This window comes from Saccostrea cucullata, unplaced genomic scaffold (assembly GCF_032062105.1).
Source record: "Saccostrea cucullata isolate Sc308-1 unplaced genomic scaffold, CSIRO_AGI_Scuc_v1 ctg566, whole genome shotgun sequence".
Lineage (NCBI taxonomy): Eukaryota > Metazoa > Mollusca > Bivalvia > Ostreida > Ostreidae > Saccostrea > Saccostrea cuccullata.
This window is the reverse complement of record NW_026930495.1, coordinates 126971-140865: the sequence shown is the minus strand read 5'-3', so window position 1 is coordinate 140865 and position 13895 is coordinate 126971. Positions and strand designations below refer to the sequence as shown.

General features: G+C 33.3%; 1 protein-coding gene across 1 annotated transcript; it reads right to left on the bottom strand.

The window, feature by feature from the left end:
• Window positions 1-2411: 2411 nt before the first annotated feature.
• Window positions 2412-5470, bottom strand: LOC134228799 (papilin-like). Its single transcript, XM_062710492.1, has 4 exons — window positions 5376-5470; window positions 4844-5071; window positions 3964-4079; window positions 2412-3130 (listed from the first exon to the last, which is right to left on the bottom strand). Exons 1-4 carry the CDS (start codon window positions 5455-5457, stop codon window positions 2471-2473), a joined length of 1086 nt encoding a protein of 361 aa, XP_062566476.1. The 5' UTR covers window positions 5458-5470; the 3' UTR covers window positions 2412-2470.
• Between the last annotated feature and the right edge of the window lie 8425 nt (window positions 5471-13895).

The window sequence follows — 13895 nt, the reverse complement described above, 5'->3', positions numbered from 1 at the left end:
AAATGAGAACCGAACTGGGGGTATAAAAAAAAGTGGTAAAGCAATAGATGAGTATGAATAATGTATGTATCTATTATATTGAAAGTAAATGTAAAAAGAATGGAGGCGTACAAGGCGAGGACTATCCCCCGCTCTGAGAAAAGACATTTCGCAATCCAAAAAGTTCATGAAAGCATTTTTTTATTATATGATTTATATCATCTTTTACACATTTAATTCTGTATTTCATTGTTTTAATATTTTTATTGATAATTTATTTTTTCACTCATGTTTTTATGATATGTGAAAACAAAAAAAAAAAACAAAAAGCTTCACGTATGATTTGAACTCTCTCCATAGCGCAGGGTTTGGTCCAAAACTGACCGCTTTAACCACTACGCTACGAATTACATGCATTAATTACTATAATACAATATAATATGAGTACATGTATAGATTTTCTTTCATGGCCATAATTGCACAACTTAAAGTAGAAAATGTAAACTGTCTTTCAAATTTCTAAGAAAATCTATTTTTGACGAGTGTGGGTGTGTGATAATATCTCCTTTTATGTTTCTCAAAATTAATACAGTTTAATCAATTCGACATTTTTCAGAAAGAAAAAGAGAATATGAATAAGCTACAATTTATAACAAAGTATTAATGTATTAAATTCTAATATATAAATATATATAAAATATTATTTTAAATGGGAAAATAATTCTAGGCATCGAACTTTAACTTGAAACGAGCCGGGGGCATAAAAAAAGTTGTAATGCAATAGATGACTACGAGTAATGTATGTATCTATATTTTTAAAGTAAATGTAAAAATTTACGACTGAAAGCTACGGAAGCGTATTAGTGCCACTTGGACACTCTATTTTTTTATTTCTACACTTTAATCTGTAAATTTTACACTTAAATCTGTAAATTTCACACTTTAATCTGTAAATGTTACACTTAATTCTGTAAATGTGACACTTTAATCTGTAAAATTTACACTTTAATCTGTAAAATTTACACTTAAATCTGTAAAATTTACACTTTTATCTGTAAAATTTACACTTGAATCTGTAAAATTTATACTTTAATCTGTAAATTTTTCACTTTGATCTGTAAAATTTACACTTTAATCTGTAAAATGTATACTTTAATCTGTAAAATTTACACATTAGTCTGCAACCGCTAAATCAAGTACAACGCTAAATCTTGCACGTATACACATAAATAAGAAGATGAAAAAATGCGCTAAATCAAATCTACGCTAACTTATTCAAAAGTCAATTTCCGCCAAATATCGTACACGATAATACATTTACAGTATATGATAAATAAGGATAGGTGATTTCCACATGGGCCTCGTAATTTTTCCCAGCAAAATACCGGGTATCGTAAATATGCTTTCAATCCAGTATATTTCTTTAGTTGTACTATATAGTGTAACGACCAGTAAAAATATACATCTCAAAGATTTTTTTTTCTTTTTTGCAGTTCAGATTGATATTGCAAGTTTATGGGTCTATGAATATGATGATATAAAATATAACAATAAAATTACAGTGACCGTCATTTTTGAACGTGGCAATAAAGAAACGTCATTGAATCAAAGGATAAAAATTTCTTTACTGTTCCAAAATTAATATTTACTCATAAATATTAATATAAACTCATATACATTAATTATTTTTATATGTTTATGCTTTACTAATTAATATATTATTTGGTTATTTAAAAGAAATCAATTTAACAAGTAATTCAGTTCTTGCCGGTTATACATATGTAATACAATTAATGCTTTCTATAATTGGGCTGCTGAACTAGCGTATTTAACGACTTAGCGTATGATGATATCAATATTATATTCGTTGTGAATATATGCATGTGTGTTTGATTTGCTCTTCACTATTATTCTAAGAAAGTCTTACTTGTATCAGTCATACTAATTTGCTTATTATTTGCATTTATTGTTAAAATAAAAAAAACAGAATTAAATTTTGTCGTGCATGATTCATGGTTTGTTGGCTTTAAATATGTTACTTATGATTATGAAGCTGCAAAATTGACTATTTGAATTAATTAGATGTGTAAATTTTACTCTTAACGGTGTCAATTGTACTCTTGAATATGTAATTTTTTAATTTTACAATATAAAGTGTAAATTTTACGGATGAAAGTCTACATTTTACAGATTAATGTGTATATGTTACAGATGAATTTGTACAATTTCCTGATAATGTGCAAACGTTACAGATTAACATGTAAAATTTAAGATTAAAGTGTAAATTTTACATTTACATTTTTCTTCTGTAGAACGCATCATGTCAACGAACTCAAAGAACATTTTTTTAATGACTATGGTAATTTCTTTAAATAAACAATAAATCCCTCTATATTGAAAAGAGTATATCCGTAATTTTGAATTTCTTTGTACAGTCAAAATTCCTCTTTAAAATAATTTATTTTTAAAATTAAAATTTGGTTACTAACCACTATCGATTTACTCGTTTTCCCTTTTTGTACATATTTGTACCTTTTGGATTATTCTTTTCAAAAATGGCTTTAGTACATCTAAGTGCATCAAAACAAAGAAGTATTGCTGCAATTATACATAGTATTACAATTCCAATGAGACCAACGTTTTTAGCACTAGGCCTGAGATCTTCAGCACATGTTTTCTTTCTTACGGCAGAAGACAGAGTAGATGTCTCCAATCGTAATTTTGACACAATATTCTCAATTTTTTCTTCCAAAGTTAGATTTGTTTCAGTACACACACATACACAAGAAGAAAAGTTGTATACATATCCATTACTCATTGAAGTATTTGACTGAAGAGCATTTGTTGTTGTTTCTGATGTTAAGTCAGTTGTCTGTGCACCATCTTCTGTTGTTGATTCTGATGTTGAGTCGCTCGTCTGTTCACCATCTATTGTTGTTGATTCTGATGTTGAGTCACTTGTTTGTGCACCATTTTCTGTTGTTGTTTCTGATGTTGAGTCACTTGTCTGTGCACCATCTTCTGTTGTTGATTCTGATGTTGAGTCACTTGTCTGTGCACCATCTTCTGTTGTTGTTTCTGATGTTGAGTCACTTGTCTGTGCACCGTCTTCTGTTGTTTTCTCCGTTGTTGTTGGATTTATCGTTTCTGTCTACAAAAACACCATTCACTATGCTTTTTAAGCTCATCAAAAGAGTATTTATGTTAATGACTGACAGTACCGTTCGTGGTTTTTCCATTTTTAAATTCATTTCCAGACAGTCCACAAATATTATCAATTTTTTCTACAAAGCATCTTTTCAAGCAAGAAGATTTAATGCAATTAAATTCCTGTATTACAAATTGATTAGAAGATTACTTCCCCCTTCCAAAAATATTATAAAGAAAAAGGAGGGAAAAAGAGTCAAAGAAAAATAAAGATGAAGATAATTTACTGTGATCAATTTAAAACAATATACAAACAATATAAATCTTTGAGCAGGATATAAAACATGGACAACAAAAGTTCAAGCAAAAGGGATCAAGTTTCTTGAATGAGTAAGCATCCCAATGTTGACTGGCCACATCCGCTATGACCAAGAAGACTGAACATTCAAAGGCCTTTACAACTGATATATATGAAATACGTCAGCTAACAAAAAAGATCGGAAAGGAACAGGGTACAGTTTCAATACAAATAAAGCCCTGTATTTTTCAAAAATATGAAAGTGATATAAGAAATCAAAATTCATTCTTTCTGATTCATAGGAATTCCATGAAGTTAGAATACACAAATCGTTTGTCTCACAGGGCAAAACCAATATATTTTGAAATACCCAGTCAAAATTTATGGGCAAGGTTAAACTTTTTGTAGAAAATGGATAGACAGACGGATGAACAGGGCAAAAACAATATAACATCGATTACGGGGGCATAAAAACTCTTCTTCAATTAAAGAATAATTGGCCATATATTACAAATGTGATTTAGATTTTGTTAACTTACCGTTGTCTCCCCAGCAATGGTTGTAGTTATTATAGGTGAGCCAATAGGTAGGCTACACAACTCCTCCTCACTTAAACCTGGTATGAATCCGTAGTAATGGGAATGGTAAATATACTCTGAAATAGCATACCAAAGAAAAATTAACTTTCTTTCAGACTGTGATTCGTACATGATTATAACTAAAATATTGTAAAATTAATGTAATATGCATTATGACTTGCATTGTAGGCTTTAGAATATACGTAATTTGAATAATTTATTCCTGACTGAAAGTCCATGGTATGCCAGAAAAATAATTTTGCTTTTAATTGTCAAATAAAGATATCATACAGTTTGAAATATATGCCATCGAGAAATGATTTTGCTAATGACAATTGATCATATGAAGATATTCACAGATATATACACTTTTCGTTATATAAATACATGTTTCATATTGGGATATTAGTACTTTACTGGGGAAAATGTAGTTGTAATCTGACGACAAAGCATTTTGATATAGGTGATGACTTTCGCTTTTCTATCGTCAACTTCATTTGCTTAGATATATACACTTTTCTCCTACATATATAGTTTTGTCTCCAAGGGCATGCTCTACGTATGAAAATTTCTTTAAAGAGACAAGCTATAACAACAATTTCTCTTGAAGTCGTCATTTTGCAAGCTCTATGGTCTATACAATGACCTTGTTAGCAAATACAATCCGTCATTTAGTCGCCCGCGTGGCGCAATGGTTAGAGCGTCTGCTCCGGAGTGGAGAAGTAAGGAGCTGATCCTTACGTCGCGGATTTAAATGCCTGGAGACCGGTCCTTCGGATGAGACCCGTATGAACCGAGGTCCCGTGTCGCGGGATCAATTATTATTTGAACGTTTACTTACTTCGATGATATATGTAGGTTGAGTTAAAAATGCTGCCTGGTAAAATACTTGGCATATCGGTGTCGTATATCAACGTAGTACAAGATGTCTCCAACGAAATGTAAATTCCCGCGCAATCGTCTTCTGATAAACAGGAAGAGGCACAATCACTTGATGTTGCTGATTCAGCACTCTCATACCCCATACTCTGCAGGGGCACCGACATCTTTGTAAAACATGAATCGGACCCTATATAATGTTATACATGTATTTACTTTTTGAATTAAAATATAATAATTTACATTTAGGATATAAATTTATACAACCTGAAAGCCATGTAACTATAGATACTTATTCTGAATAATCAATCATACATGATATAAAATACTTTGTTTAGTGTATTCACTTGAAAACTTTTTTCGATATTAATTTAACATTTAAGTTAAAAATAACTACAAGGACATTAAATTACCTTCAATAAATGCATGTCTTTTTTATTTTGTGATCAAATAGGTACAAATTTTTCTTTAATCAGAGGGTAACATTATCTTACTGGCAGGGTGCTCGCACACAAATCCCATGGTGTTTACATCTGAACACTGAGTTAACTCGATGTCTTCCTCCGTTAAATCCATGTATCCACATCCTTGTGCCCCAGTATAAGAACTCAGGCTCTGAAATGTGTCAGTAGCGGAAGGGTCCGGCACGCAGTCTCCCCACTGATACTCAGGCACTAAGCCACTCTGTGATTCCATGCGTAAACCGACCCAGTATGACCTAAATATGTAAAATTACATTGTAAACCAACCTAGCATGACCTAAAAATGTAAAATTACATCGTAAACTAACCCAGTATGACCTAAATTGTGTAAAATTACATCGTAAACCACCTAGTATGACCTATATATGTACAATTACACCGTAAACCGACCCAGTATGTCCTAAATATGTAAATTACATCGTAAACCAAGCTAGTATGTCCTAAAAAAGTAAAATTGTAAAATTACATCGTAATCCAACCTAGTATCACCTATAAATGTAAAATTACATCGTAAACCGACCTAGTATCAGCTACATATGTAAAATAACATCGTAAGCCAACCTAGTATGACCTAAATATGTAAAATTACATCGTAAACCGACCTAATAAGACCTAACAAGATACCCATGGGCCACATCGCTCACCTGAGGAGCTTTTACCATGCTGTTCTTTACCAGATTTCCCCCTTGTAATACCTAATGTGACCCCACCCTACCCCAAGGGTCATAATTTGGACATTTTAAAATCTACACTACGATGCTTCCACATACGTTTCAGCTTTTCTGGTCCAGTGGTTCTTGAGAAGAAGATTTTCAAAGATTTTTCCTATATATTTCTATGTAAAACTTTGATTCCCTATTGTGACCCCGCCCTACGCCCTTTGAACAATTTAGAATCTACACTAAATCAGGATGCTTCCACATAATTTTCAGCTTTTCTGGCCCAGTGGTTCTTGAGAAGAAGATTTTTAAAGATTTTTCCTATATATTGCAATGTAAAACTTTGATTCCCTATTGTGGCCCTGCCCTACCCCCAGGGATGATCATTTTAACAATTTAAAATCTACACTACCCCAAGATGCTTCCAAATAAGGTTCAGCTTTTCTGGCCCAGTGGTTCTTGAGAAGAGGATTTTTGAAGATTTTTCCTATATATTTCTATGTAAAACTTTGATTCCCTATTGTGGCCCTGTCCTACCCCCTGGGGTCATGATTTGAACAATTTAGTATCTACACTACCCCAGGATGATTCCACATTAGTTTCAGCTTTTCTGGCCCAGTGGTTCTTGAGAAGAAAATATTTAAAGATTTTCTTATACACTGCATCTTTCTATGTAAAACTTGGATTCCCCATTGTGGCCCCGCCAACCCCCAGAGGTCATGATTTGAACAATTTAGAATCTACTCTATTCCTGGATGCTGTCACATAAGTTTCAGTTTTTCTGGCCCAGTGGTTCTTGAGAAGCAGATTTTTTAATGACCCCACCCTATTTTGTCTTTTCTTGATTATATCCTCTTCTGTAGGGACTTGGCCCTTTATTTTAACAATTTAAATTTCCCTTTACCTAAGAATGCTTTGTACCAAGTCTGATCAAAATTGGTCCAGTGGTTCTAAAAACATTCTGATTGTACACACAAGTACTTTGAAGTTGACATGAAAATGATGCTTGAATTTCTAATTGACAATATCTATCTTGTTTTTGGAGACAAGGTTTTCCAACAACCTGTTTGAATTTCCATGGGTACCAATAGTGCCCCGTTATTAGACCTTTTTGTATTCATATGAGGCAGCATATTTGCAAAATCTTATTCATGAAAAGAAGAAAATACTTGCTGTGGCCTTCAACTCGACATTTAGATACCGGTATATCGACGACGTATTGTCAATGGACAGTGGTAATTTCCATTTTTAAGTTTATACGATATATCCTGTTGAACTTGAAATAAAAGATACCAAGTCTAATATATATGTTTCATATTTGGATCTTTTAATTGAAAAGGGCATTAATGATAATATAACAACTAACAATCTATTAAAAAGGTGATGACTTTAACTTTTCTATCGTCAACTCCCCTTACTTATGCATTAATATACCTTCATTACCTGCATACGGAGTTTATATATCTCAGCTGATTTGATATGCAAGACCATACTCTACGTATGAACAATTTCTAAAACGAGGTAAATTATTGACAAATAAGTTGATGAAACAAGAATATCAGTAGTCTCGTTTAAAGTCATCATTTCGTAAGTTCTAAGGTCGATACAATGGCCTTGTCAGCAAGAACAATTTATCATTGAGTCAAATGCTGACTAACGTTTTTCATACTAATTGTTGTCCATTATTTATACACTAAATTAACGACGGATTTTTCCGTTGTTTCCCGACCATGACTATAGGAGCACACAGCGGGTATGACCTGTTGGCAGGTGATGCTTACTCCTCCATGCCACTTGATTCCACCTCTGATGTTTTGGAGGTCCGCGTTTGTTCTGTTCCTATTTTGTATTGTTTTATGGACTTCTGATTTTGAATACTGTTCGTTTTTTCCATATGTTTTATAATAATTTTAAACCAACCCAGTTTGACTTAGAATAATATCGTCAAATAATCCAGTTAGACCTAAAACGATATCGTAAACTAACCTAGTAAGACCTTAATTCAAAGGATATCTTTAATCAAACCATAAAGCCTGAAATGATATCTTAAACCAACCCTTTAAAATCTTAAATGAAGTATTGTTGCAAATACATGTATAACAATAATTTATAAGACAAATAATCAGTTAAGGAATAATACAATACATTTCACACACTTTATAAACAAACATTGATTTATCAGAATGGATTATTGCTTCACTGGAAAAAATATTGACTAAATCTCAATAGTTTGTCACTGAGGATCCAGATTTAATTATTGCATTTTTTAAGAGCTCAACCTATCCACTAGCAACCTATACTCAGTATACAGTAATATTTTTGAATTACACTTTTTTCAACGTTGAGACCAACTGTACATGCTGTAATTGTGCATGTACACGTATAAATCCAAAATATCGATTTGTTTTCCAAAAGCATGCATGCCATATGTGGTAACTTGATTTAAGGAATAACTGTCTTATCTTTCGATTTCATGAAGTGATCAATCGATTGGCTTGCGTGATAATTTGCATAAACGCCGAAGGCGTTTATGCATAAAATTATCACACAAGCCAATCGATTGATCATCGTCATGAAACTGAAAAATTTACAGGCTTTGATTCCGCCAATCCACATGCTCCAAGCCCTGCTTCTGTCTAGCTGTTTGTCCCACCCTGCACGTGTTTTTTTTGGAACCGCGCCAATACATTGATGGGGAAATAAAGTACATTTACAATTGGTAATTTTATCTCGGACAAAGACATTGGAAATGTAAATATTTAGGTATAAATATAAAACCTCACAAAGATTTGATTACTTGGAAGATCTATGAGGTCTATGCATTAACAAAATAACAAATAAATTGAAAGAAATATTTAAAAGAAATTGAAATTGGGATAAGAAATGGTCCAGTTGGAGAAATGAGAACCAAACACACTCTAAGGAGATAGCGATTGATTTCGATTAAAATAAATATTGGCTATTTTTGTAGATGAGTGTTTGTGAAAAAGCGTGAGAAAACGCCATATGTGTACAAGAAAAACAATTGTTTAAGCGGTTAAAAATGGACTTTGTCGGTTCATATTGTTTATCTTCACGAAATATCGCAAATTCTAGATTTGTTATTAGAGCATAAAAATTCTACAGAAAAATTTAGCATGATTAAGATTCTTAACATCATTTAAAATTAAGATTTGATGCAAAGATTACAAGCGAACCGCCCAACCAACCCCCAGACTATCATGACAAGTACTCCTCTGTCGAAGGAAGGGGAAAAAATAACTATATACCGGTATTTTCAACGATATTCTACTGCATATAAATTTACAGATATACATGTACCCTTGTGTTAGCTCGCTCATTTTATGAATGTTTGCAGCTCTTTCAACAAATGTGAACATCGATGATTCGTCTGTCTCATCAGCTAGACTCATCAGGGTGAGCCCACGCTGTTTACACGCCTGGTACGCCTTATCCCATGGGAGCTTGCTCGTATGAAGCTCAAACCGGCACGACTCTGCTACGACTGAAGAAAAAGAACATTCTCTTGTATTTAAAATAAAACAAGATGTGTTTGTGAAACACTGATGTCCCCGTATGGCAACATAGCAAAGATTAAAATTATATTGGTACCAAAAGTAGGGTATTCTTACTGGAAATACAATAATTTTGAAATATGAAAGTAGGCCAAGGTAGTTTTTTTCATAAGAACGGAAATCTTCAATGTCAAAGTCATCAATATCCAGTAAAAGGTCTTACCAGAGATAAAATACATATGTAAAGTATGGAAGCCCAAGCCCTTACTTTTCTGAAGTTATGGCCAAGGTTAAAAATTTTAAAAGGTAGGTCAAACTCCAAGGTCAAGGTTCAATGTCTTGCTATAATATGAAAGGTCTTGTCACAGGGATTAAATATGTAAAGTATGAAAGCATTAGCCCTATAATTTATAATATATACATTTGTGGTATCTCTGTTATATCACGTGACCGACCCACTTCAATTCCCATTGAAGTTTATAAACTTGTTATTTATTTCTTAATTGAAGTTATCAAATCGGCCATAGCTGATTTAAACGAAGTAGTTAAAATCTTTGTAGCATCAACTTATCTGTCAGTACTCTGCCTCATAAAAATTAAAGTGTCTTGTAGAGTACTCTTTTTATGTGATTAAATATGAATAAATAGCCATGGAAGAGGGATTTAGTCATAAGAAGGGATAAGGTCTATGTACATGTACTGGGAGGTTAGTACAGAAATTCACAGTTCATAAACTCATGAACGCGTTTATGTAGGAAAAATAACATTTTATGTCTAAAAATTAATTTCTGTAGACTTTTAAGCTATTAATATAAATCTCAGACACACTTCATGTGTGAAATGTCCCAGAATACATTTTAATATATGTACTACTGGTTCTAAATAACACTCTATTTAGTACTTACTTCCTAATATTTCACTATCCGCCGAATCTACCTTTCCAAAGAATATCGTTTGTAAAGTCATGAACGGTAAAATGAATAAGGAGAAATGTTTATAGCATCCAGAAAACATTACACTATATACTGAGAAAATTAATAACAATACTGAGATCTGCAAATTTGAGGCAATACTTTAGATAACTGTCCCAATACTTCTTGCCTTGAGTTTTTTATTGGAAAACGCTAGTATCCAAAGTCAAATTTATTTACTGGTGTTTAATGTTTGGCTGGTGTGCACAAAAACATATGCTGAAATTTAAATGAAGTTAAAAGAAAGTTTTGATCAAGAAACGCAAATTAAAACAGGAAAGATCAATTCCCCGCGGTGCTAACGCCTAATTAAACTAAGGTATACAGTTTTGTATTTATATAACCTGAATGCACCATTCGACTGAATTGAAATCATACAAATATCTTGACTTCGTTTTAACGTGTTTGTGGGACATTGTACAATCCCACCTCAGTAATATAAGAGGCTTTTGAATAATTAATATTATTTGGATTTGGATTTTTTAAATTATAAGTCAGAACTGAAGAAAAGAGTGCCAGTGCATGTGCATTCACTGTGCAACACTTACAGTACAATAAAATCGAACTAGTACTTTTACACTGAGTTACTTTTTGTACCCAGCTGAAATTGAGTGATATTAATTTCTGTCTAGATATCTACCTGTCTGTCTGTTCCTCTAACTGCTTAGTTGCATAGGCGTCGAAACCGAGGGTGGCTGGGGGGGGGGGGGGGATAACCCCGTTTTTTGTTGCAAAGATAGACATAATGTTAGGATTGAACATTTTCAATGACAACTCTCTAGCCTAATGAAGATTTCTATCGATTATGAGGATAAAAGGTCAAACGTCAAGGTCATAAGTTCATATATTGTGTGTGTGAAACATTCATTTCTAAGAAAGCCTATAGGATCAATCTAAAGAGAAAAAAATTTAAAAGGTGACAGGCGTTATAACGCGAACAAGCTAATTCAGAGAATTCGTGTCCCCCGCTTAGGGAAAAAGTCGGCTCCCCCTGACTGAATTTGTAGAATTATTAAATGTATACATGTATACTGAAGGAAATAAAATACATGTATGTCAATATGCATATAAAGATTTGATTGCTTATTCTTTATTATGTGTATAGAAGATTTTTTCATATGGAATATTTATCACACTGTAATGATGATTTTATAACCTCATAAATTTTTCATTTCACATGCTGAATACTATCATTTAGTAAAAAAAAAAGTATTTAAAAAAAAGAAAAAAAGAACGATCCAATCGAGATTCGATCCCGAGACCTCTCACATTTGAAGCGAGAGACATAACCACTAGACCACGGACTCTCTTTACATGGAGTGAAGTGTATGCAGAACTGAAGTCACATACATGTATATCTATATTCGTGTTTTCATGTTCGGTATTCTCAAAATTTTACACAATCCATGGTGTTTGATTTATTTAGCCTTTATTAAACAGTTCTAATAGATGTAATAAGAACATAAAGTCCGCCGAGAACCTGTTTTATACGCAATAACTCTCCTCATGCCCCTGCGCTAAAAATAGCGACATGTAATACTATAAATACTAATAAAACAAACGGGGCGGGGCACTTTGAGAGGGGCGAGAGACGTCCTAGGGAGTTTTGGTATAAAATTACATTGCATCAGCTCAAAATCTTCTTGAAATATCGCCCGGAAATGATAGTGTTACACACAGACAGAATGTATAAATTTACGACCTTGAACTTTGACCTTTTGACCTCAAGATCAATAGGGGTCTTCTTTAGGCCACAGGGAGTTGTTATTATAAAATTTCATTGCAATAGCTCAAATGGTTCTAGAGATATCGTGTGGAAACGAAAGTGTTTTAACAGACAGAATTTGCTTATTTATGACCTTGACCATTGACCTTTTGACCTCAAAATCTATAGGGGTCTTCTTTAGTCCATAGGGAGTTGCTATGCTAAATTTCATTGCAAAAGCTCAAAGGGTTCTCGAGATATCGTGTGGAAACGAAAGCGTTACAGACAGACAGAAAGACGGACGGACGGAAAGGGACGGACGGACGGACGGACAAACCCAAATTAATATCCCCCACTTTTCAAGCGGGGGACAAAAAATACATTATAACGCCTAATGAAAAGCCGTTATTACGCCTTTCTATTCCAAAAGGCGTTATTACACCTTTCTATTCCAAAAGGCGTATAACGCCTTTCTAAAAGTTGTCTAAAAGGCGTTATTACGCCTCTTAAAATGGCGTTTTTACACCTTTCTAGAAGGCGTTATTACGCCTTTTGAAAAGGATATTCCGATTTTTGAATATCAAGTATTCTGCATTTAACAGCCCCGTGCTTTTGATACCCCCCCCCCCCCTCTTCAACTGGCCAAACAAAGCAGGGACTTCTCGGTAAAACTTCATTTAACTTTATTTACTTAAATGCAATAATTTGCCACAGTTTTACCATACTGCAACAAATTGAACTAAGCAACCAATAGATTATTTATAATTTTTAAACTATAGCAAGATTTTGTTCCCAAAAAGCGTGTTTGGAGGGGGAGGGTTACCACATTCTCACTCGTAATACCGGCCTGTTTGAAAAGAAAAATGGAAATTATGATTAGGTGTTATTTTATGTTAATTAAAATATGAAAGATTGAATCAAAACCTTCTTTATTTATATGCAATTCTTTTTTTCTTTTAAAAAATATGCAAACTGCTTAAAATATTTTTTTTAAAAAAGGATGTACGAATTGCAAAAAAATATTTATGGGACAAAATTATACGAACTGTTGTTTTAGTAATTTGTATGTGGTCTTTTTCTTAATGAAAAAAAAAATATTTTTACACGCCGGCGGTAGGGACGGGGCTGTAAGTTTATGGTTCAGAGAGAGAGATAGAGAGAGAGAGAGAGAGAGAGAATTTTGAAAAAGTTTATTGAAAAGTCGGTTGCAATTGCCTGGAGCCACTCTACATTCACTTTTTATTGCAGTATAGTCAAATAAGGGTAGTGTACAAGTGTATGAATAAAATTTTGTACTGAAAGAAGTCCATGGACCATATCACTCACCTGAGTAACTTTGGAGATGCCGTTTATCACCAGAACCCCCCCCCCCCCCTTATAATATCCTTATAACCCACCCCCCACCCCCCCCCCCCCACACACACACACACACACACACACACACACACACACACAGCTGTCAGGGCTGTATATATCTATTTGATGTTCAATGTTAACTGTTTACAACTTGAATGTTCAACTGTTAAATTATCATTGTACTACCCGTGGAGTAAAAAGGTCTCGTCTTGAAAGAGAGAGAGAGAGTAAATCATGTAAATGAGGTTAAATGTGCTTAAGTATTATTTTTCAACTTTAATTATTCAATTTAACGAGATTGGATCTTGATATTTAAATTCATAGTT